The sequence below is a fragment of the Danio rerio genome, chromosome 17 (genome assembly GCF_049306965.1).
Source record: "Danio rerio strain Tuebingen ecotype United States chromosome 17, GRCz12tu, whole genome shotgun sequence".
Lineage (NCBI taxonomy): Eukaryota > Metazoa > Chordata > Actinopteri > Cypriniformes > Danionidae > Danio > Danio rerio.
In genome coordinates, this window is record NC_133192.1 from 30,413,562 (window position 1) to 30,440,166 (window position 26,605).

General features: G+C 35.8%; 1 protein-coding gene and 1 long non-coding RNA gene across 12 annotated transcripts in view; one reads left to right on the forward strand and one right to left on the reverse strand.

Annotated features, from left to right (window-relative positions):
- si:dkey-28g23.3 overlaps nucleotides 1-26,605 on the reverse strand; it is a 199,214-nt gene that overhangs the window by 86,928 nt on the left and 85,681 nt on the right. For 2 of the 7 annotated variants that reach the window (XR_012393447.1, XR_012393445.1), the window contains one exon: nucleotides 7,402-8,716. The exons of the other annotated variants lie outside the window; for them this stretch is intronic. This is a non-coding gene — a long non-coding RNA (si:dkey-28g23.3). Of the gene's footprint in view, nucleotides 1-7,401; nucleotides 8,717-26,605 lie in introns of those variants that run through there. 7 annotated transcript variants of the gene reach the window in all.
- Nucleotides 1-26,605, forward strand: part of prkd1 (protein kinase D1) — a 124,170-nt gene that overhangs the window by 67,724 nt on the left and 29,841 nt on the right. For 3 of the 5 annotated variants that reach the window (XM_073928620.1, XM_073928621.1, XM_021467430.3), the window contains 4 exons: nucleotides 7,989-8,127; nucleotides 17,863-17,994; nucleotides 18,068-18,228; nucleotides 26,189-26,396. In XM_073928620.1, coding sequence (XP_073784721.1) covers nucleotides 7,989-8,127; nucleotides 17,863-17,994; nucleotides 18,068-18,228; nucleotides 26,189-26,396 — 640 coding nt within the window. Of the gene's footprint in view, nucleotides 1-7,988; nucleotides 8,128-17,862; nucleotides 17,995-18,067; nucleotides 18,229-19,450; nucleotides 19,475-26,188; nucleotides 26,397-26,605 lie in introns of all 5 variants that reach the window. The other 2 variants (XM_073928619.1, XM_005158816.6) reach the window with 1 other exon arrangement.

Here is a 26,605-nt window from a genome sequence, read left to right on the forward strand (position 1 = left end):
TAGACAAGAGCAGAAGAAATCGGCACAATTAAAGTGGGAAAAGGGGGAAAAGAAAACGTGAAAAGAGATAGCCAGTTTCGTAAGTGGTGTTCAATTGAAGCTAATAATGTGGTGGAGGGTTGGGCGATATCTACTGGTATCAGACAATGTCCACAGTGAACATTGTGATAGACCAGGAGTGGGTGAAATGACCACAATGGTTGATGATCACTTTTCATAGATATATAAACTAGATATTGCATACGGACCCTGAGCATGCGGCAATACTAGCGCCGCCATATTTGTACAGTGCTCCCAAGACAAAAGTCATTCAACCGCTCTAGTCAGGACTAAAGGCAATCTGAATATGCTGGACTTTTGCACTGTGTATAAGTGTAGTATTGAGCAAACAAAGCATAAAGATAATATTTAGTAGGTAAGATTTTGTTTTTTACGTTTTTTTGTATGTTACCAATGTTTGTGCTAACAAGTTATTGATGATAATACAGGTACTGACTGCACTGACCACAAAGCAAAGTAGCACCAACTTGCATTCAATTCTAATGTTTATGCTAGCTTTGTTGAATAAAATCAGCAAACAATGTAAATGAAGTATGACACAAGGCGCTGCAGTGCCACAAATGTGTATTATTGTCGGCTAAGTGAAGTAACGGCTAGTTTTTGAAGTAACTTATAAGAGTGTCTGATAACATAACAGTGCCTGCACCTCAATGTGCATACTGTCCACTCTAAAATTGAGTATTACAAATGTTATATAACATTCAGATCAGAAAGGTGTATATGCACAGCAAGACACAGGCTATCGATGGTTTACACGAGTCGTTCATAATGGAGATTCATTTACAAACGAATCGCTCCCTCCGTAAGAATTAGGAGTGAAAGCAGGAGAGGAGGTGTGCTTCAGGACACAGAATAAATCGAATTTAACAGGGAGGGAGGAAAATACATTTCCATGGACACAAACACATGCTTTTTGTCAGTAATGCACATGCGCTTATCCATCGATATAAAAAAGTGATGTAAAATTATAAATTTAGTTTAATTGTAATTCTAAAAAAAATATTTGCATACTGACCACAGGGAAAACCAGATCATAGATGTTTGTATATATGTGTATACATCTTGGGCTCCGGATGGCCAGTCCTCCACTGCATCTTGGTCCCACATTCATTTCAGGGGAACGCTACCCTGTACTAAAATGGCGGCTCTATTGATGCATTCCTTCCAATAGACAACAACAGCTTAGGTGACATCTAATGTCTGATCACTCTTAATCAGTTTGATCATCACTTTTAATCAGCTACTATTACAGACTTGTGTGTATCACAATGCTGCTGTCACAATATTTCACTAACAAACAATGTCATATTCAGTACAACAATTTGTTGCTGTTGAGCGACAATGTCTGAGTTACTTTTTAGGAAAGTTCCTGTATTTTTTAAATCAATTAAACATGGAGTTGGCATTAACCTGTCGATATATGCAAATTTAGCCAAATCAAGATAAAAAAAATAAGTTACAAAGCTTTTGAATAGATAAATGCATTTTTCAGGTTTTCACTTTTAAAAAGGTTTTCACCTTTTTATTGATAGGACAGTGGAGATACACAGACAGAAAAGTGTGTGAAGCAGTGGTAAGGGAAGGATCGGCAAAGGACTTTAAGCCGGGAATTGAACTCGCAAGCACCTGGGTGCTATATGTTGATGCAGTAACCACAAGGCTTTTAGCGCCGATGAAGATATGCATTTTATATTCATCAAAATAGCTTCATCTCTGAGGCAGTAAATGCAACCAAAGACTAAAGAACACACAAGACATGTCATTCGTATAGTTTTGACTGGGGAAAAGTGTAAGGGTCAATATGGGTAATGAAGCCCCACTTTCTAGTACATCAAAGTTCCTTTAAGCATTCTGTCGTAATTGGGAAACATCAAATTCTCCAAAACTGTTTGCCAAGCTTACAATTACATTACATATTTGGAACCACCAATAAAATTAAACAACTGTCTCATAAGTTTAGTTTCTAAATGTTTGATTCAAACAAAATAGCTTGCCAAAGCTAATGTGCATACGCACTTGAAAGGAACAAGATCACAACACCAACCTCACTTATGGCCGTTCTACACATGATCATCCTCCAATGATTGCAAGGCCGCGCTGCTCATCTAAAGTAACTTGGTCTTGATGGTGGATCTCCTCCAGAAATGACAGCGACTCTGTTTACAAGTTTGTGGGCATTTCAGTAGTTACTGTCTTGTGATGTACATTTGAAAGGATGAAATGTACCTTACGTTTGTTATATACAAATAAAAAAAAAAAAATTTAAAACTTGTTTTCAAGTCCACTTGGTTCATTTAAAAGTACAGATTTTAAGCTGTATGTGAATATATTACTTTTGATTGTGAAGCAAATATTCGCTGAGATTCTAGTGCATTTGTTGACCACCAACTGATGTTACAGCACACCTCTGGTCCGAGCTTTTCCCCAGCAAAGCAATGATTGGCTACTGTACTAGAAGGCGGGGTTTCATTCGTCATATTGATCGTTACATTTTTCCCCATTCAAAACTATACGAGTAACATCTCTTGTGTATTCTATAGTCTTTGAGTAAATGAGCCAATCATCGATTACCATAGACGGACGATTCTCCAGGGGGAGGGGCTCAAATCAGACGTGCTTCTCTGCCGATTTTATGTGATTCGAATGTTTAGAAATGAAACTAAAGGGACAGTTGTTGTTTAATTTAACTGGTGATTCCGAATATGAATTTTAATTGTAAGTTTGGCAATCAAATTTAGAGAATTTGATGATTCCCCATTCAGACAGAATACCTGAGCACACTGCCCGAGAGGCATTTCAAAGATGGCTGAGTGCCTTAAAGGGACATTGATCCAACACAACATCAGATTACTAAAAGCTAGTATACTGGCTAAATGACAAATGTACAGCAAACCCAAGACCAAGACACTTTACTCAACTCCTCAAATACATAAAACATTAAACTTTATCTATCTTGAGTAAAGAAAATGCTGTGCATTTGAATCAAACAACCAATTCTTTATTTATCCTTGGCAATTTAAATCAAGCAAAAATCCTCCACACTGCACTTTATTTACAACAGAGGAGGAACAAAATTCTTAGATTTGGTGGTCAATATCTTATTGCTTGCAATTTACAGACAAATCTCTACAGAGAGTACTGATTTTTTCCTTGTTAATAAAGTATTTGTAAAACCCACAGACACCAGGGTTAACAACAGTGCATAATCATAAAATAATAATACATTAAAAAAGTAAAAACTGAGAAATGTAAAGATACTTGGTTGTGAGCATGTGTGTGTGTCTGTGATTCACAGCAAGCATGGCATTGAATCTAATTTTCATGCATCGGTCTGGAATGCGTGTATGCGGTGGTATGCTTTTAAAAGGCGAGATGATTCGCTAACAGCGTGTTTTGGTGCAGTGTACATCTAGTGTGGGCGTTCGGAGGTGAGCTCTAAACAATGATAGAGTCATCTCTATTTTCTCCAAACCAGAGAAGCGAGCTTGAAACATTCGCTCCAATCAAATGCTCTTTAAAGCCTCTGCCTGTAAAAAGGCACATTTGGAGTTGTGAATAAATGGAACATGGGTAGTCGACTTGATTGGGAACAAGGCGAATGATTAGTGTTCAATCTGTTAACCTGTAGCCTTATAATCATCATATGTTTTCACGGTCTGTTAGTATCCCGATATCTTGGATGGATGCGTTTTATAATGCCGCAGTTGCTTTCTCTATGTTAGTCACTGCTGTTCCATGTCTCTATTTAGACGTTGGATTTTTTCCATCGTTCGTTCACTTCCTTTTTAGCTATGTGCGATACTTTGCTCTCTGTAGATGCCACTTCAGAAATCTCATTTGAAGTAGCTTCCTGGATCTTTGTGCATTTAAATGCACACAGGAATATCAGGCACATATATGCTCTCAGCTGCATGCTTGCAACACCAGAAAAGCTTTTATGTAGTGTGAAGGGAATTCAAGGTTAAGGTTAAGCAAAACTGAGCATTTGAGAGCTGACTGACTCAAAACTCATGACTTTGAATGTGAATTGGCCACAATACACAGCAGGCTAAATTGCAAAGCTTGTTAGATTAATTAAACAAAATGCAAATATCTTTTACATATTATATAATATGTAACAGGAATAACTGACATTGGAATGCTAAATTATTATTAAAATTACTATTAGAATTTGGTTAATACCAAAACCCCTTTATATTTGATGGCAGTTTACTGATATACACTCACCGGCCACTTTATTAGGTACACCTGTCCAACTCCTTGTAAATGCAAGTTTCTAATCAGCACATGGCAGCAACTCAGTGCATTTCGGCATGAAGACATGGTCAAGACGATGTGCTGCAGTTCAAACTGAGCATCAGAATGAGGATGAAAGGTAATTTAAGTGACTTTGAACGTGGCATGTTTGTTGGTTCCAGACAGGCTGGTCTGAGTATTTCAGGTGGTGGTGGTGGTCTAATGGTGTGGGGAATATTTTCTTGGCACACTTTGGGCTCATTAGTACCAATTGAGCATCATGTCAACACCACAGCCAACCTGAGTATTGTTGCTGATAATGTCCATACCATTATGGCCACAGTGTACACATCAGATACCCATCTGATGGCTACTTCCAGCAGGATAACGCGGCATGTCATAAAGCACAAATCATCTCAGACTGGTTTCTTGAACATGACAATGAGTTCACTGTACTTGAATGGCCTCCAAAGTCACCAGATCTTAATCCAATAGAGCACCTTTGGGATGTGGTGGAGTGGGAGATTCGCATCATGGATGTACAGCCGACAAATCTGCAGCAACTGCATGATGCTACCATGTCAATATGGACAACAATCTCGGAGGAATATTTCCAGTACCTTGTTGAATCTATGCCATGAAGGATTAGGGCAGTTCTGAATGCAAAAGGGGGTCCAACCTAGTAATAGTAAGGTGTACCTATCAATAAATACACAAATTGAGATAAATTTTTCTGAACCTGATAACAAAACACACAGAAATACAGCAATGATTTTATTTTTAAGTCAGCTTGAATCTAAAGTTGCTCAGACATTTATTTCAGTATGTTGAAGTACTTCCAACTGAAACTGAATATTGAGGATGGGGCGGGGCTTACTATTTGTACATCATTCCCTCGTAGTAAGCTAAATGTAAAAAGGGCATGGTTAAGAATATTGGGGCTAAAGCCGTCAAACTAACAACCTTCCAACGCAGAAGCAAATGGTCAGACATTTATTAAAGAGTACTAAAACAAACATTTTTTTTCAGTGTATATTCCATGGATTAATTGTTCACCTAAAAATAAGAATGTGCAAAATAAACATTGATAGCAAATTTTGATTTCACATTAACTTTAAATCTCTAACTGCAGAAAACAAGGCAACTCCCAGATCATTATTTTCTCCAAATTATGCATAAATTCCAATACTGAAGACTTTTTTCCACAGATGAAAAAGTGTCACACTGCTGACATGTTGTCTTCCTCTAGTACAAACTCTGCTAAAGCGTGCATCTGCTGTATGCGACGTGTCATGTCATGTGGAAGACACCAATCAACCCGTCATGGCCAGCAGCACACATCTGAAGTGTGGAAATAATCCATGACTTACAGTATCAGCCAATAATTCATTTCAATTTAAGCCGATGCAATTAATATCAATATCAGTTCTGCAGCCCATTTATTATGCATCATTAATCATTAGAAAATATCCAATCTGAGTTATTTTTTAACAATTCAATGGTCTGTCATTCTGTCACTTACACTACGAAATGTGAAGACATTGTTTGTGTTTTTTATATCAAGACATTTGTCAGGTTCTGTACATAAAAGCGCTTTTGTGCAAGACAGTTTCTTACTCATCTAATCCCAAGCTTCTGTTGCTTATTTTGAAGTACTTTAAAGGCCAATTCACACCACAACGACAGATGGCAACAAACACAGACAATCAACAGATTACAGCATGTCACTTTGTAGACATGGTACAACCAATTCAGCATGTTCAATCAGAGAAAACAAGCTCCAACAGACACCGACATGGGTAACACACTGACAAAAGCAGACAAAGTATCTGTTGCCATCTGTCTGTCTGTCGGTGCGCAGTGAAGTAGGTTTAGTTGTGTGTTTCCCTGCAAATAATTCAATATTTATGTATTAAGCACACATTTTCAAATACCAATAAAAAGAAACCATGAAGAAGCTCAAATGCATGTTGAACATGATAATCTTGAGGTCTATTTAAGCACTTTGGTTCATTTAGCTTCAATGTTTTACCATATTTGCTCTGTTTTTCTGTTTAATAATTCTATTTAGTTAATGTTTATGCTTCTCATAGAGGAACTATTTACAGTGCTCAGCATATGCAAGTACACCCCTCATCTTTTAAATTCATATTTTTAATAGGAAGCGATACAATATTATGTTTGTGCATATAAAGTGCATCTGGAAACTGCACAACGTTAAAATATCAATAGACTGGCTTCACAACAACTCGGTGAATGTCCTTGAGTGGCCCAGCCAGAGCCCAGACTTCAATCCTACATCTCTGGAGAGATCTGAAAATGGCTCAACATCGTCGCTTCCCATCCAACCTAATAGAGTTTGAGAGGTACTGCAAAGAGTAATGGGCAATAATTCCTAAAGACAGGTGTGCCAATCTTGTGGCATCATAATCATAAAGACTTGAGGCTGTAATTGCTGCCAAAGGTGCATCAACAAAGTATTGAGCAAAGGCTGTGAATACTTATGTACATGTGATTTTTCAGGTTTTTATTTTTATTTTTAATAAATATGCAACAATTTAAAAAATATTTTTTCACATTGTCAATATGGGGTATTGTGTGTAGAATTTTGAGGAGCTTATCTAACAAAATACTGTAACGGTCCAAAAACTAGTACATCCAAATTTATATGTTATAGAAAGATATTGAATACAAATTTAAAAAACAGGAAAAATCAAGAGAAGCAAAAACGTTGTAGGTTGTCTTTTTTTTGCAGTATTTTGCTTGAATTTAATTGTATTATCTTTTAGCTTCTAAATATGTTTGGTGAAAAAAATGTTATTTCATTAAATATATCTGTTTAATAAATCAGTTTTGTTTAAATGCATCAAAATACATTGCCTATATTCACTGAGAAATGGAGAAAAAAATCATTTTCAAACTGGGATGTACTCAATTGTGCTGAGCACTGTATCATTACAATTATTTATATTTTAAATACACATAATGTAACTAGACTGTGTGCTAATAACATAATTCTAAACATGAATCTAAACTAAAACAAAAATAAATCAAAATACCAAAGAAAAGAACTTTTGCACCTATAAATCTTTGTAAAAATTTGTTGCAACTGACAGTGTGTTTTTTATTTGTGATTTCTTTGTTTGTGGTGTAATAAAGCCCAAATAGCTTAGTTGTGAGTACCCTTTGTGAATTGTGTAGGTCTGAATTGCCATTACATGCAGGCCTTCTCTGCAGTGTTGCTGCAACTCAGCCCAGCAGGGATCAATAGGGAATGAGGCTAGTGAGCCATTTCCCCAGCGGTCTACACGGGTCAGTCAATATGTTGCTCTCTTCTTTTGACATTGAATTGATTGCGAGGCTGCTGTTCGTAAAAACTGTTTAGGAGCAGTCAAAAAAGAGAGAGAGGGAAAAAAAGGAAAAACCGAAAAGCATTTAATGCTGGTTTTTAGCCAGCAAGGTTTGTCCCATGAGCAATGAAAACGCTCTTTTGAAAGTGCTTTCTAATAGCTGAATGAAAAGCTTCAGGTATGAGGAATGTTGTCTGTAATTTGAATATGTGGGCAGGGCTTTTAGATGCATTATATGTCTGGCATCGCCAGACAAGAGATTCATGTAAGCTAAGCATCATCAAGCACACACCACCCACTCACTCAATACTGTCTCATAACATCATTTTTATTCCGTCACAGTTCCCAGAATGCGGCTTCTATGGGATGTATGACAAGATTCTTCTTTTCCGTCACGATCCAAACTCTGAGAACATCCTGCAGTTGGTGAGGTCTGCGGCTGAAATTATGGAAGGGGACCTGGTCGAAGTCGTCCTGTCAGGTAAGTCTCATAATCCGTATTCCACATGCGCAGTGTTCTCACACAGGGTTTTATAGATCAGTGAGACAAGACACAGTGACTTTGTTGTGACGCCCGACAAAGTTTTTCGCAATCTGCCACACATCCGAGTGTGATTCCTGTGCCATTTATGACCGTTTTTTTTCCCTTCTTGTCTCTTAGTCCTTTCATTTCCCACTCTGGAAAAGTTGATGCGCATCCAAGTTTTGATGCCGCACCCGGTGTGAAAACCGGAGTTGCTTTGCTGAGGAAGCGATGGAGGTATCGCATTTGACACTGCTAAAGTGTTTCTCCAAACACTTGGCAGGCCTTCCCCTCCCTTCCTCCGTCTCTCCTCCGTGTGCAATGTCAGGTAATTGAGTGAAGTCTGTTCTGACGAGATAAAGCGAGGACTGACACCTCCTCTACCCCCCAGCCTCTCTGCCGGCTCTGGTGTGTCTCTCTGTACTTGTGCGCGTCTGTGACAAGACGAATCAGGTGATTAACACACCCAGATGCACACATTCTCATAGACGAGCCTTTGGGAGCCCGGAGTAACACTTCTCGAAGACACACTTGACAGCTGCTTTCACTGTAAAGTAACACAGAGGAGTTTTACAACTGTCACAAAAGTCAGGTCAACGGTTATTAATTATGACGCCCCCCCCTGAGAGACCCGTGCGATTGTCACGTCACTGTTCTGATGCAAATTAATCCAGCTTTGAGTTTTCATTCACTAATTCACTAAACGTAATATTTTACAGCACTTAAATGAATTCTTCGATAGCATCGGAAGAAAACTTGATGTGCTAACCATATGGTTTTCTAAACACAAGTTGTGGGCTTTGTAATTGGCCTGAATCTGAGAAAAAAGGCACAACGAGCGGGCCAATAAATGTTGATCTCTCGGATTATCACTTTGACAATATCTCCTACAGTAATTAAAAAGAGCAGCACTTCACAAAAATATGACCTACGCTTTCTGCTGGGTCTCTCTCTCTACCCAGTCTGTTGCGGTCCTTAAAGTCTGCTTGAAGTCTATTTTCTGCTGGATAAATTTAGAGTAACTATGGGTTGGCTCCAGTGAAGCGCACTGACAGGATGTTTGGCTGTGCCTGGATCAACATAATTGAGCAAGTGCATGAAAATAAAAGAGCCATGCAGAACATGCAGGATTATTAACCATACGTATTGATTAAGATTATTATACATATAAGGGGTGGCCAACCCTGTTCCTGGAGAGCCACCTTCCTGCAGATTTCAGTTGCAACCCATATCAAACACACCTGCCTGTAATTATATATATATATATATATATATATATATATATATATATATATATATATATATATATATATATATATATATATATATTTTTTTTTTTTTTTTAAAATAAATATATATATATATATATATATTTTTTTTAATAAATAAATAAATATATATATATATATATATATATATATATATATATATATATATATATATATATATATATATATATATATATATTTTTTTTTTTTTTTTTTTTTTGGGAATGAGACAAATTATTATTATTATTATAATCACTGCTCACTGGTTAGCACTGTTGCCTCATAGCAAGATGGTTGCTGGTTCCCGACTGGGCCAGTTGCCATTTCTGTCTGGAGTTTGATTGTTCTCTCTGTGTTGGTGTGGGTTTTCTCCGGATGCTCCGGTTTACCCCACAGTCAAAACAAAGACATGCGCTATAGGTGAATTGGGTAAACTGAATTGGCCTTAGTGTATGAGAATGCAAGAGTGTATGGGTGTTTCCTAGTACTGGGTTGCAGCTGAAAGGGCATCCGCTGTGTAAAACATATGCTTGAATAGTTGACGGTTATGTGGAAATTTTTTAATAAGAATTTTAAATAATAATAATAATAATAATACACATTATAATTGACCCAAAATTAGATCACTTGCAAAAATAGTTTACTGTGAACCAAGACACTGAAAGACTGAGTACGTTTACATGGACACCAATAATCTGATTTTAAAACGATCAAGACAATACTCTGATTAAGAGTCTACCATATGAACAGCGGTTTTTAGTGACCTTTATCTGACTAAATTCATAATTAAACTAAACAGAAATCAGATTAAGACGTGGAGTATGCTGATTTTAGTCGCATTATTGAAGTTTAGTACAGACATGTAAACCTTAATAAAACGATTACCATCATGTAGGTTTTTAGCACGAGCATTTAGCAAATAATATAAACAAATATAAATATCCAGCTCAATTTTTGATCCTTGTCTAGTTCTCTTAAACCCCTTTGATTGGTCACACCCTCAAAAAAAACGGTAGCGATTGGCTCTTGCGCGCTGCGTTCTTCACAGATGAGTGATACTGATAATCGGCAGGCGGCAGCGGCGATCACAGCTGATGTATGATAGACACGGTGAAGAAAACTCTGCAGACACGCGCTCGTTTCTGTATGCAAAAGTAACGTCAAATGGGCCACTGTGTGTGTGTGAGAAAGAGAGAGAGAGAGACAGAGAGAGAAATGGAGTAGGCTACTTTCATTCTCTCGATCTCAGTTAGATAGGGGCTATTGTTGTATATGTCAGTGAAAGACTGATCCAGCAAACACACACAGTGAATTGTGCACAGTTTATGAGTTTTAAGTAGTTAAAGCGCTGTAAATACTCACGATCGCCTCCCTCGCGACAGAGCGCATATGAGGTAAATGACGTCAGTAATAACCGGTTATGATTATTACTGAACCGATATCGAATTGTCCGCATCTGCATCGCAGTGCACCGAAGAAACGATTAATTTTGACACCCCTAACGTATAAGCAGGAAAAAATCACATAGATTCCCAATTACCCAAATCAGACTCAGGCCTTGTTCATGTGGAAATTTATCTGTGCTCTTATGTCTGCAGTGTAAGCAGGTGGATCAGATTTTCACTTGTCACTGCAAGTCGTGCATCATTAAAAACCATAGTGAAAGACATCAAGTCTTATGCTTTCATTTCAGAACAGGGTTTAGCAGAGTCGCAAACCTTAAATCTCTTACACATGGAATAAAAAAGCTTTTATATTGTCATGTAGCACAAGTTTTTAAGCATGTTAATGAGAGAAAGAGAAAGTCCAATATCCGCCATGTAAACAATAAACTAACAAAAAACTATTGCTTACATCACGTGCATAAATCATGCCATGGACATTAAAATAAGATGCCCACTGGTTTAAAAAGGCCTAGATTAAAAGAAGATGGCCAAATGAGAACTTCAAAAACTATAGTAAAACAACATGTCAAAATGCAAATTTAAAAATGAAACCCTGCAAACAGATTAAATACAGGAATGGATAAAAGGGCGCTCTTTAATTATCAGCTGTCAGTCAGCGCCTGCTCTTTTTTTCCTGTTTATTGTGCCTTTGTCGTGTGTAGTCTAAATGCAAACAATCGAATAAGAGTCACTTTTAAAAGATGATGTTAGCTGGTCATCCAAAAATATATACAGTCACAAAATCGGAATTGACCACTTAGATCTGCAGTGTAAATGCAGCCTAAAGAACCAGAGACACCTGCATCACGAAATGCAGAGATTTTTTTTTCCAATACGGTGTGCAGTAACAAAAATTCCATTAAAACAACACTCTTCCAGCAGTTCATACTCACATCCAATATCTCGTTTGTCATGAAATGGTCCTGAATGAAAGTGAAAGTGCCAAACTGCAGTTAAAGTCATCAAAATAAAAATGAAACACTCAAAATTACATGAAACTCAGGAGGACATTTGGATGTGACGCAATGATGTTAATCGAATTATGTGCTATAACATGTAAAACATGATCATGAAAGCAACATTCAAAAAGCAAATCATGTAAACACCATCTTATCATTGCCTTATTCAGATTAAGGCAAATAGTTAGATTACTGATGTCCATGTAAACGTAGTCACTGTTAGTATGAGCTGCTCATCTCAGAAGATTCCATTGCTGCGCATCATATAACATACACACTGAAATATTCCATGATGCATTCTCAGAATAAATTAAAACTGACGAGTGACACTATTTCACACACTCACCACCACTGCTCTTTACTCACATTGGCACTTAGTGAGTGTTCATTTTAGGCCCTGACTGTACGGCTGTTTTTCCCTCATAGAGAAATGGCTGGTCGGAGTGCGTAGGGCACAAAACTTCTGATTTCCACCAGCAGCAATGGGAGAAAAAAATACAACTGGAGAAACAAGTATTTGCATTAAGTCAACTCAGGATGCCTTTTCAGCATCATACTCATTTCCCTGAAGCATTTAATGACAGTTTACAGGTAGTTCAACTTGCAAACATATCTTGGCCTTTAAACAAAAGGCAAAACAATAATTTGAATGAATTGAGGTAATTTAGCTGCAGAATGGCTAATCAGAATGTATTCTACTTGAGCGTGCAAGGGGAAGCCATGTTGGAGAGGAGGCGACACGCGAGCCTTGAGGCAGGCAGTTCCCCCGCTGCGCTCGCCACTCAGACGCTATTGGTCCTGTCAACATGCAGCCAACAAGAGCCAATCAAAACACTCCAACCGCCCCAAAAGCTTCCCTTTCATACTACAATTTGCAAATATAAATAAAGCTGGGTTTGTTTGGAAGAGTTTGGATGGCAATTAAAATTTGTCATATCGCTTGGTGGATTCGGAAGGTTCTGTTAAGATTATGCTGCTTTTTGTGGGAGCGCTGCTTTTGGAGGTGCCTTGTGCATCATTATGGAGATTTTGGTCTTTTCATTTTAGTTTCTGTGATCACAGTGATAGGCTGTTAATCCAAACAGCATGTATATTTGGAGGAAAAATGTGTATTATAAATTAAATTGTGATTTTTTCCCTAATTTACTTTTATAAATATACAATTAATTAGGTTATAAAAATAGTTTCTCTCAAGACGTATACAAGACAAAAATGTCCACAGTGGCACAATATTTCATTCCAGCAGCATTTAAGCAAAAAGTCATACATCTTTTCCTAAAAGGCTTCTATTTTGTTGTTAATAATATTTTGCTTCCAATCAATCAATCAATCAATCAATCAATCAATCAATCAATCAATCAATCAATCAATCAATCAATCAATCAATCAATCAATCAATCAATCAATCAATCAATCAATCAATCAATCAATCAATCAATCAATCAATCAATCAACCAACCAACCAACCAATCAATCAATCAATCAATCAATCAATCAATCAATCAATAATTTTTTTCTGCGTTTAAGGACTCCAGGCTAAATGAAGTAAAATTCTGCAATGATATTAATCTGTGTGTGTTACTGACATTTTTGTATGTATATATATATTTATATGAGAGCTTTTTTGACACTGCACAAAAAATAACTGGATCAAAAAGTATAGTTTTTCCTTATGAACTCATCCACGATTTTAATAATTCATAAAGAAGAAAATTCTGCAATGTACTTAATATATAGAATATAATCAGTTTTAATGTTTTGAAAACAGCGGTGGCATTATGCAACATTATGTGCTACACTGATACTTTGTACTATACCATTATGGACTACAATGGTCTCGTAAAGTTCTTTTATAATATGCAGTTTCATGGTAAGGTCTAGATAGGATACAGCTGCGGATCTGATCATTTTTGTAACACTGTATAACAATTATTAATATTTTTACAGTACTGTGACAGTTGAGTTTAGGATTGGAGTAGGGGTTAGATGTTAATAAAATACAATTAATAGGACATTTAATAAAAAATATAAATATATCTTGTGGTTAATTAGCTATACTAATAGAGAATAATAATAATAATAATAATAATAATAATAATAATAATAATAATAATAATAATAATAATTCCTTACTTTTATATAGCGCTTTTCTAGACACTCAAAGCGCTTTACACATTGGGGGCAATCATTTACCACCAGTGTTCAGCATCCACCTGGATGACATGACGGCAGCCATATTGCGCCAGACTGCACACCACACACCAGCTGATTGGTGAAGAGGAGACAAAGTGATGAAGCCAATTATGATATGGGATAGTTAGGAGGCCATGATGGACAGAGGCCAGTGGGCAAATTTGCCAAGGTTAAACACTCTGTTTTGGAGCACACTAGCTTATCGATATCTTAAAAATGAACAATACTGATACTAAAATCTGAAAAACTTTATTGTAAATTAATGGGACCTCTAAAGAGTTAAAATTAGTTTCTCAGGATGGATGTTAAAAAAAATCTCTGTCAGTCAAACTGTAGAAAAACACTTTATGATGTCTTTTTTTAGACTGTGAGTATGTTTACGGACACCAATAGTCCGATTTTATTAGGATTAGGACAATACTCTAATTAAGGGTCTAACATGTAAACAGCAATTTTTGATTCATTTAATCTGATAAAGGTCATAATTGAACTAAACAGATATCGAATTAAGACATGTGGAGTATGCCGATTTTAGTCACGTTATTGAAGTGCAGTACAGGCATGTAAACAGTACAGACATGTAAACACTGCACCGTATTATTAAGACATGTAGGAATTTTGCCGCATTTTGTGACAGGATATTCCATACACACCTCTGTTTGACACTATTCTCTGCACTGACTGAGTCAATGAAGGACCACAGACCACAGACCACAGTTTTTTTCCCCATATGGCGTGCTGTATCAAATTCCATTAAACAACACTCATCCAGCAGTTCATAATTACATCCAATATCTCGTTTGTCATGGGGGCATGCATGAAATGGTCCTCAATGAAAGTGAAAGTGACAAACTGCAGTTAAAGTCGACAAAATAAAAATGAAACACCCAAAATTATATGATACTTCAGAGGAAACATGGATAGCGCTGTGATGCAACGACGTTAATCAAACTGTGTGCTTTTACATGTAAAACAGGATCATGAAAGGAACAAAGCAACTCATGTAAACACCTTAATTATATTATTGTCTTTAAGACAATAAGGACAAATAATTTGATTACTGATGTCCATGTAAACATAGTAATTTTTGTCCCATTTGGACCCATGTGTAACTTTTTAAAATTGGCACACAAGGGTTAAAGCAAAATATCCTGCTGCCATGCAGATTTTTGTCTTTTTTTTTTTTAAGCACTCAAAACTGAATCTTCAATTAATTAGTACTTGACCAAAAGCCCCTCTAAAGGGACCAGCATCTCTAGCCCATTAACCCTGACAGACACACGGTCTGCCCATCTGATTAGAATTAGGCAAGGCCAGAGAGCCTGCTGCCCAGGCCTTGTGGCACTTCTGTGGAGACGGGCAAAGCGTGCCAGACTGGCCATTGATAGATTGGATTTGGCCCACCCTCTCATCCATCTGCACCCCAAAGATACACATGCCTTGTGGGAGCTCGAAAGAGGACGGTTCGTAAAATAAAGATAGAACTCCCTCTGCAACATTTGTTTGCCTTTTTAATCATGACATGTTTACTCAGTGCTGCTGGGATTAAGAGCGAAGCAAATTCCCTCATGAAGTCGAAAGTCCAAATAATGCAAACAAAACCGTGCTTATTTATGTGAGTTGTTATGGGAAAACAGGTTTAATTATGATTTTAAGTTGTGAATTGGAAATTAAGCACTCGGGATGATCTATGACTCACTTCACTTGAACAGCCACAATTATGCACAAATAACAGATGTCTGAGAGTTTAAGGTTGTCAAAACTTGACGTCTCTCCTCAGGTATTGCGTGTGCTTTAATGAATTTGCCAGGATTTACGTTGATGTTATTTTTTTTTAGCAGATGCAGATTTACCAAACAACTTCAAATAAAGTGCACAAATCATGTTAATTGCAAGTATCAGGATGGTTAGAGGAGAATAATAAAAAAAGATCAAAGCTGAGGTAATTTGATCAGTTTTAATTTTGTAATTGTTATGCGTAATTGTGGTTGTTACAGTGAAGTGAGTCATAGATCAGCAGATTTATGCAGTTAATGAGAATGCCTGAAGCTACCATGTATTTAGAGACAAAAGACTTCTGAATTTCATTTCTTTGAATGTCAAACAGCTATATAAAATATTTCTAATGATTGAATTTTGGCGTATATGGGGTGCTGTTAGGATTGAAGTGACATATTACTTAAATTTGTCTTAAAATTTCCCTCTCAGGTCCTTTTTCAGCTGTTCTATTTACACAAATTATTTTTCTTCATAATTGTATTTTTAAATATAATATTATAGTGATATTGTGCTCTTGGGCAAGATACAGGGTCATTCCCATTATTCAGTGCAGTTTAAACGGTGTGTATTAAAAATGATAATGCTTGTGTTATAATTTAAGGGCAGATTTCTGTGAAAGTGTACTGCACAGAAACACACTGTGGTCAAGCCCAGACACTTTATTAATTATAACTGGACTATTTGCTTATTAGCTGGGTGCTTTAAAGGGTGGAAATAAAAAGCTAAAATTAGAGTTTCCTTAAATGAGGGTGTCAACTTAATTTAATCTAAAAAAAAATTCTTTTCTTCTTTTTTTTTTTTAACAAAACGTTTCAACCATTGTTTGACTCTTTCAAATATAACATATTTTTTTTAAGCTTAAATAGATTTTTGGCCACACTTTATTTTAAGGTACAGTTCTCACTATTAATGAATCCATTAGTCTTTTAGCTCAGTAAACTACTAATTTGCTCCTTATTAAAAGTAATTAAGGCCGTAGTTAAGTTTAGATATTGGGCATTTGGGATGTAGAATATGCATGCAGAAAATATACATTATACATACTAATAAACAGCCAAAACACTAATAATAGGCAGGTAATAAGCCACATGTTTATGAGAATTAGTACTTAAAATAAAGTGTTGCCTATTTTTTTGTTTCAACTCTTTAACTGCCCCACCAAGAAAAAAAATTGGATTGCATTTCTTAACTGCATTTTATTTGAACAAAATAATAATTTCTAAAATATTAATCTCTACCAAATGGTTGAAATAAAAATAAAATAATATCAAAATAAAATGATATCAAAATAAAATAATAATTGAATATTAAATCATCTTTATTTTTTGAAGTACGCTATAAAATCTTTCAGAATCTCATTTAACACGTTTTCTTGTTTTCTTTTACAATAAAACCAAAATCAAATGTAGTGGTGCAACAGGATTATGTTTGTTTGATTTTTTTTTTTTTTTTTTTGTAAACCAACAATGCTGTGTTTGTAAACCATTATTTCTAACAGTCATTCTTTAAATTAATTTAACAGTCATTATTTAAAACAGTCAAAATATGTTCAACTATTTGGTCGAGCAGGCAGTTAAAGGGATATTTTGGAAGTTTGGTTAAAGTTATTTTTTATTTATTTTTTTTATATATGATAATATTCCTGAACAGAATGGAATGTTTTATTGTGAAAAACAGCAACTGATGCAACAAAACACTAAACAAAACAATCAAATCCCCTGTTAATTATCTGAATTGCTGATGTCACTTCCTGGATGTTGGTGTCATTAAAAAACTGGCCTTTTAAAAGGGATACTTCAAAATAGTAATATGGTTGAAAGTGAAACTAGACAGTGCCCGAGGTATGACTGAACTAGTCAAACATTATATATATATTTATATATATTATGACTATTTTACAATAGAAATGTTCAGTGGCTGACAGTAATATCAAATATATCTTTCAAATTTATAACCTGTTATAACCTCTTATTATTTGTTTTTATTCTCTTATACTTGTGAATACACTAGAATAAAGTTCAGATTTGCTTGTTTGTTTGACACCCTCAGCCTCAGCTACGGTGGAGGACTTTCAAATCCGGCCTCATGCTCTGTTCGTCCACTCATATCGGGCTCCAGCATTCTGCGATCACTGTGGAGAGATGCTGTGGGGTTTAGTGAGGCAGGGGCTCAAGTGTGAAGGTAAATACTGTACTCTCTGTTAAACGTCCATTAACTCTACATGAGATTCAATAACTGATTGTCTTTGTGTCAGGCTGTGGGCTGAACTACCACAAACGCTGTGCCTTTAAAATCCCCAACAACTGCAGTGGCATCCGAAAACGACGACTCTCCAATGTGTCCCTCACGGGCCTGACCAACACTCGCTCTATTTCTGCTGAACCGTCCCCCAGCACCTCTGATGAAGCACTGCTTGTGAGTTTGACAAAATCACATCCTCCCCTTTCCTGTCAGTACATACAGTATTCAAATATGAGTGATAAAGGATAATAAGTCTTTTTTTCCTCCAGCAATCTTCTTAGGAATGTACTTATCTTTATTTCCCCCCCTAAGATTGTTTTTAAAGGGATAGTTCACCGAAATCTAAAAATTCTGTCATCATTCACTCATCCTCAGACCTGGATGAGGTTTTTTTTTCTGTTAAACATGACACAAGATATTCTGAAGAATGGCAAAGATCAGCAGCCATTGACGTCCATAGGAGGAACAAAAAATGTTATAGAAGTCAATGGCTGTTGCTTTCCAACATTCCTCAAAATATCTTCTTTTGTGTTTAACAGAAGAAAAAAACTCAAACATGTTTGGAACAAGTAGAGGGTGATTCAATGATTACAGAATTTTCATTTTTTGACAAACTATTGTTTTAAGACAAAACATAAGAAAGAGCACATCTCAAATGCTCTACATAAAAAAAACTACTCAGTACAATAAAGTTACACAATTAAAATATACTGATCATTAATTTGAGGATGTTCTTAAGAAAAAATCTGAGATGTTAACATTTTTAGGAATCCCACTTAATAGTATAGTTTTCAGCAAAATAAAAAAAATTGTCATCTTTTACTCTTCCACTTGTTCCAAACCTGTTTGAGATTCTCTTACTTGTACATTTAGTCATTTAGTAGATGCTTTTGAACAAACGGACCATTCACAAATTAACTTTAGCTTAACTAAGCTTTAACAAGAAGAGGCAACCCAAGTAAGATATTCTCAAAAATAATGGAAAAATCATCCATTGACTGTAGTACTTTTGTTTATCTGAATGTAAATGGCTCATTCTTCAGAATACATGGTTTTGAGATCAAGAGTAGAAAGAAATGCATAAAGAATTAGAACCACTTGAGTGTGAGTTTATGACAAGAACATATTTATTTTTAATTAAAAAAAAAAATTCTCACAAACTTCCAGAATTGATCTTATTCTCTTATTCCTTTTCTTAAGAAGATTTTAGTGAATTCATCCCCCGATGAATGTCATAAACACAGCAGGAACATAACCCTAATAATGTCCAATGTTACTGACTGTCTAATTAATGTTCATCCTTTCTTATGCATGCATGTTGTGTTTATTATTAACACTACTGATTCTCTGTTTGTCTTTCTCTACCTCTTCTCAATCATCTTTCATTCCTGCACAGTCTCCTGTCAGTCCTAGCATGGAGGTAGGCACTAATTCAGCTTTAACTAACCACTTTGTGATATTTTGTGTGCCATACACCCCCTTTTGTATGCAATATGAAAATGTTTGATAAAAAGTGTTGAGAGAAACCTTTCTACTAGAAAATGGGTTCATTCCAGCGATGTAAATAAATAATTACATTTTAAAATACAGTGGGAAAAAGTATTGAACGTCATGTTTTTTTCCTTGAAATAATAATTCCAAAGAAGCTGTTGACATGGACATGAACCAGATTTTGGTAAAAACAATACAAACATAAAAATAAATCAAAACAATAAAAAAAATTTGGATTTTTTTTATGTATATTAACAATGGAATGACACAAAGAGAAAGTACTGAACTATTGAAATGTGTTTAATTATTTATATAAAAGACACCTCTCATATGGAGAATGAAGTCACATGAATTGCTCTGGTGTGAGTTTTCCACAGACTTCAACAGAGTGTAAAAATCTTGATAGTTCTGTGGGTCTCGCCTATCAAATATGATCTTTAATTTGTATGTTCTACTGGATTCAAGTCAGGTGATTGGCTGGGCCATTCTACAGATTGATTAACTTTCTCTGAAAGCATTTGAGAGTTTCCTTGGCTGTTCTGGATGACTGTCTTGCTGAAATGTCTACTCTGATTTCATCTTGATCATCAAGGTAATGTAGATGTTGGACTGAAGCAGCTAATTAGCATTTACAATGACAAAGGACAGAGGATTGCTGAAGACCTACTGACAGATTTCAGCTGCTGTCTGGGTTTTTACACCCCTCTTTCTTCAAATGTTTAATACTTTTTTTCATGTCTTCATTAACTTAATTTGTAAACTAATTAATATTGTTTTCTTTGCATATATGGATTTCTTTGTTTGTTACCAACATCTAGTGAAAATTTCAAGTCAACGGCACCTTTAAAAATATTTTTACTGAGAAAAATGGTGAGGTGTTGAATACTTATTTCCCCCACTGTGTATTTATAATTAATCACTGTACAAGCTTAAATCCACCATCAAAATATGAGGAACATGACATAAGAGGAAAACACTTAAATCAATGAAGGGATTTAAAGGGACAGCGCACCCGAAAAAAAGAAAATTCTGTCATAGTTTACTCACCCTTCACTTGTTTAAAACCTATTTGAGTTTCTTTCTTCTGTTGAACACAAAAGAAGATATTTAGAAAAATGCTGGTTGTTTAAACTCATTGACTGCACAGTATCGGTGACGCATGAAATAATGTTTACAGGTCCAAGCTGCTTATTTGAATTGAGAAAATGTTCGTTTATAACCACTTTTTAGTCCTATCACACACACATTAAAGGGAATTTTGTATAAAATCATGATGCACACAGCAATCTCTAAACTGCGTCACAGACATCAGTATTTTAACAATTTATAAAATATTAATCACTTTCTGGTCATCGGATATTAGGCATGAATATATATCACGATCGTGATTTTTGAAGGTACAGCACTTTGTAAACTGTTATCATTACTAGTATGTTATTATTAGTGCTTTCAAAATTAGTGTCTTAACGCATGTGATTCATTTGAAATCTCTAACGCGTTAAAAAACATTAACGCAGTTGTAGTTTTTTTTTATTTCCTGTTGTGGTCGACGTGTGTTTAACATGGTTAAGACCAAGGAAGCACTTTATGAAGGCAAGTTTTAGTTTAAAACAATTAATGTTGCATTACCAGGCTATACTGCGTTTCCTCCAGAGTTTCATGCAATTTCGGGTGTTTCATTTTTAACTTTCGAATTCTGCTTTAATGCAATTTGCTACTGCATGGCGAACGGAAAGAAAAACTTCCGCATTTTGTAACTCTGTGGTCCTTTAAGGCAATCAAAAATCGCTGCTTATCTGGTAGACTCTTAATAAGAGTATTACCTTAATTATATTAAAATCGGGGAGACGCAGTGGCGCAGTAGGTAGTGCTGTCGCTTCACAGCAAGATGGTCGCTGGTTCGAACCTCGGCTCAGTTGGCGTTTCTATGTGGAGTTCGCATGTTCTCCCTGCGTTCGCGTGGGTTTTCTCCAGGTGCTCCGGTTTCCCCCACAGTCCAAAGACATGCGGTACAGGTGAACTGGGTAGGCTAAATTGTCCGTAGTGTGTGTGTGTGTGTGTGTGTGTGTGTGTGTGTGAATGAGTGTGTTGATGTTTCCCAGAGATGGGTTGTGGCTGGAAGGGCATCCACTCCATAAAAAACTTGCTGGATAAGTTGGCGGTTCATTCCGCTGTGGCGACCCATACAACTTGTTATAGCGCTTCGACCCAGAAGCTGCTTTGTGCGACGTCACACCTAACAAGCGGATTATGGAAGTCGATGGTTCCCTAGCAACCAGCATTCTTTCAAATATTTATTTTTTGTCTTTAAGAACAGTAGAAATAAACTTATAAAAGTTTAAAACCACAATTTTTTTTTTTAATTATACAGTTCACGATGGAATATGGATTTTATTTTGTATTTGATACAATGTAAAACTAGTATTACAGCACAATTGCAATTATTAATTTGCAGCACAAACAAAATTGCCAGCAATACTGTACAATTTACAGCAATTTTTGAAGTGTGGAATGGGGAGCTTTATATTGAGGTTTTTCAGATTGATTGCTAAAATTTCAAGAATAATTAACTTGTGTCAAGGTAACTCCCTTATTTTTAGGTAATTTTATGACTGAAACACTGCCAAATATTGAGGTTCGAGAGCATACTGATGCAATGGCTTAAATTTTTCATCAGACAGGTCAGCTGAAGCGCGAGTAGCAGAAAGAAGATTTTTAAACAGCTAATTTTATATAAATCTAATAAAAATGTGTCATATATCACTAAAAATGGGAAAATTACAGATTTAATTTATTATATATATATATATATATATATATATATATATATATATATATATATATATATATATATATATATATATATATATATATATATTATATGGCACAAAATCAGGACAATTATGGTCATGTATTGCAGTTTAAATAATATAAGCTTTTCTTTACATTGGATTTTTAAATATATATATATGATTTTCAGAGTCTGAGATGAAGCCAATCTTTGTCATGGCTCAACTCAATCAACGTTAAAGATATCAAGGTCATGTTTTCACGTAATATTCTTTACAGTGTGTAGAATGATTGCATGTCAAAACCAGCACATCATAAAAAATTACTTTAGCTTTTTTACAGAAGGAGTCACATATATAATATATAATATATATATATAAACAAATGATTTAACTTTAGGCTGAAACATTATGCAGAGGAACAGTTTGCCCTTTCCCCCATTTCTTTAAGCCAGATGTACATTTCTTTTCTCCGAGAGGTTAAAGCATTTTAACCTGACACCAGAAATGTTGTGGTACACATGTAGAGTTTGTTTGAAGAAAACTGTTAATCGGCTGTTGACGGCAGAATCAAACATCTGTTAACCACTCTCTAATCTGTTCTCTACACCTAAGACAGGTTACAGCAAATGAAGCGCATCTGTACTTTAGTTGAATTGAGCTGGAAGTTTACCGTACCTCCAATCTACTTAGGGCCCTTTGGTGAAGTGTACAACACGGCAACAGGAAACTATTGATCATTTTCTTTCTTTAGAGCACATTGAATAGTTGATTATGCGCACCTGCGTGATGTCAGATCCATTCACAACAGGTGGTAAGACATCTGCATCTTTGCCAATCAGCAGCACATTAAAGATCAGCTTGATGAGAAAGTTGTTGTTCTGAGTTGATGCAAATTCATCAAAGCTCAGCGTATACAACAATCTCCCTCAGCATGACCCTCGTAGAGCCCTCGTGTTTTTGTTCACTTAATCGAGAGCAGTGTGCCGCTGACTCGACTTGGGTTAATACCTGTGAACTCGTGTCACAAATGAATCCTTCTGATTTGCCTTTGAAAAATGCTCCTTTTGCATTCACCAGCTAAAATGGCACTGCTCGTTGATTTGATTTGAAAGTGTTTGTTAAATTACGCCAAACTAGTTGGTGTTATTTTAGTGTGATCCAGATACTTCAAGTTTAATAAATAGTTTGTATTTTAAATTTAGTTAAAGTTGGGGTTATTTTATTGAGTGTAATTTTATGTAGCTTATATTATTTTTTTGTAAGTTTAACATTGTTTTCTGCAATCAAACGACCTGTTTTATTATAAGCTTTTTAGCTAAAACAAATGTGTGACCCTGGATCACAAAACTTGTCTTATGTTACACAGGGAAAAGGTGTGTCCCAAATCACATACTTATACACTATTGTTTGCCAATTTGTAGTATAAATAGTGTAAGGAGCGCATTCACACTGAAAACTCTAAAAAGAAAAAGTGCACTTTAAGTACCTGTATGATGCACTTATTCAACGTTAAAATGAAATGTGGAATGTTGGACACTTCACGCACTAACGGCTGCTGCTTTGCACACATAGCGGAAGGGGCGGAGCTTTAAGCTACTGATGTTAGATTACATCATTTATTTTGGATTGTGAAAGCTGTATTCTCCTTCGAGAGTGATTATAGCGCCTCCCGATGGTGAATGCGGTTAAACTCATGGCAGGAATCATTTGGTAGTTTGGTCATTTATTTCACTAATTTGACAACTATCAAACTTCATCTGGGAAACGGTTTGAACTTCTGCTTAGTAAAAAAAACAATAAGTGTTCCATTCGGAACGACACTACATACATACATACAAACATACATACATACATACAGTACATACTATGCTGTTGAGTGTGTAAGCGCATAAGTACATAGTGCATAAGTGCATAATGTGTAGTGTGGCATTTGCCAGCTATAGTTTTGGCAATAACCAGAAATACATGTTAAAATGCATAGTGTGGTCATAAAAAATGATTTTAGTTTCATGCCAAAAATCATAAGAATATTAAGTAAAGATCACGTTCCATGAAGATATTTTCTTAAATTACAACTATAAATACAGTGGGGGAAGTATTGAACACAATAGTTTTTTTTCTAGAAATAATATTTTTAAAAGAGCTGTTGACAAGGAATCGAACCAGTTTTGGTTATTAAAAAATAATCTATACAATAATCTATAATAATCTATACAAAAAAAAATAAAAAAAATAAAAAAAACTGTACAAATCTGAAAAATTAGTTATGGGTATTAACAATGAAATTACAAGGAGAAAGTACTGAATTACTGAAATGTATTTATTACTTTATATAAAGAGCTTTTTGTTGATAGCAGCTTAAAGACGCCTATCATATGAAGAATGAAGTCACATGAATTTGTCAGGTGATTTTTTTTTCCACAGACTTCAACAGAGTGTAAAAATCTTGATAGTTCTGTGGATCTCTTCTATCAAATCTGATCTTTAATTTTTATTTTCTATTGGATTCAAGTCAGGTGATTGGCTGGGCCATTCTACAGCTTGATTTTCTTTCTCTGAAAGCATTTGAGAGTTTCCTTGGCAGTGATTTGGATCACTGTCCTGCTGAAATGTTTACCCTGGTTTTATCTTCATCATCTTGGTAATGTAGATGTTGCACTGAAGCAGCTAATTAGCATTTACAATGAGGAAGGGCAGAGGGTTGCTGAAGAAGTTAAGAAGTTGATACTGAGAGATTTCAGCTGCTGTCTGAGCATTCACTGCCTTCTTTTCTGAATGTGTTCAATTCATTTTACCTTACATTATTTCATTTTATTATTAATTTATTCATTCATTTTGTTTTCGGCTTAGTCCCTTTATTAATCTGGGGTCGCCACAGCAGAATGAACCGCCAACTTATTCAGCACGTTATACACAGCGGATGCCCTACCAGCCGCATCCCAACACTGGAAAACACCCACACACTCTTGCACACACTCACTTACACTACAGCCAATTTAACAAATTTAATTCACCTATAGCGCATATCTTTGGACTGTGGGAAAACTGGAGCACCCAGAGGAAACCCACACCAACATGGGGAGAACATGCAAACTCCACACAGAAATGCCAACTGACCAAGCCGGGGCTCGAACCAGCGACCTTCTTGCTGTAAGGCGATTGTGGTACCCATTGCGCCACTGTGCTGCCCCTTATATTTTTATGCATAACTTAATTTGTAAACTAATTAGATGTTTTATTTGCATATGGATTTCTTTGGTTGTTACCAACATCCGGGGAAAAGTTCAAGTCAACGACACCTTTACAAAAATGTTTTCTGACAAAAATGGTGACGTGTTCAATACTTATTTTCCCCGCTGTATATCGTAACTCAAATTTTCCTTAGTAATGCGCATTGCTAAGCTCTTGACTTTACAGGCAACAACTTTATAGGTGATTTTCTGATTATTATTATTTCTCCCTCATGTTCCAGATCTTTAAACAGTAGCGTCCAGGCCAAACATTGTTCTATTTTGTTAAAGTGTAAATCAATGAAAAATATATTATTTATTCAGCTTTTCAGATTAATTTAATTTATTAATTAATCTAAATTTAAAAAATATGACACTTTTAGGACTTGATTTGTTGTCCAGGGTCATATATGAAACCTAAAACAAAACAATAACAATCATAAAACAGAACAAAATGTAGGAGGTTGTGCATGAATTCATGAATGAAAATGTGATCGTTTATCAGGTTAAACACAGTTAAACATGTGACGTATACATAAAGGTCTTTGTGTTGTGGGGATAATTAAAAAAAGTCTATCTCAGATGATGCACATCACAATGTTCTACATTATTCATCCACAGCAAAAAACCCCATCAGACATCTTTCCAGGAAGAGGCCGTTCCAATTCCCAGTCCTATATAGGTCGACCGATAGAGCTGGACAAGATCCTGCTGTCTAAAGTGAAGGTGCCACACACGTTTGTCATCCATTCCTACACGCGACCCACTGTTTGCCAGCATTGCAAGAAGCTCCTCAAGGGCCTGTTCCGTCAGGGACTGCAGTGCAAAGGTAGGATCCGCAATATCTCAAGCTTTAGTTAGAAAACAATCATCTTGAAACTTTTACGCCTCATTGTCACTCAGTAATTCTTGTAATGTCTTATTGCTTCGCATAATAATGCGCCTCATCTAAATCCCTTCTGATTCCAATGTTCCTGTGTAATTCGAAATCTCTGTAATAAACACGATATTAACTGATCTAAGCCTCCATTGGAGAAT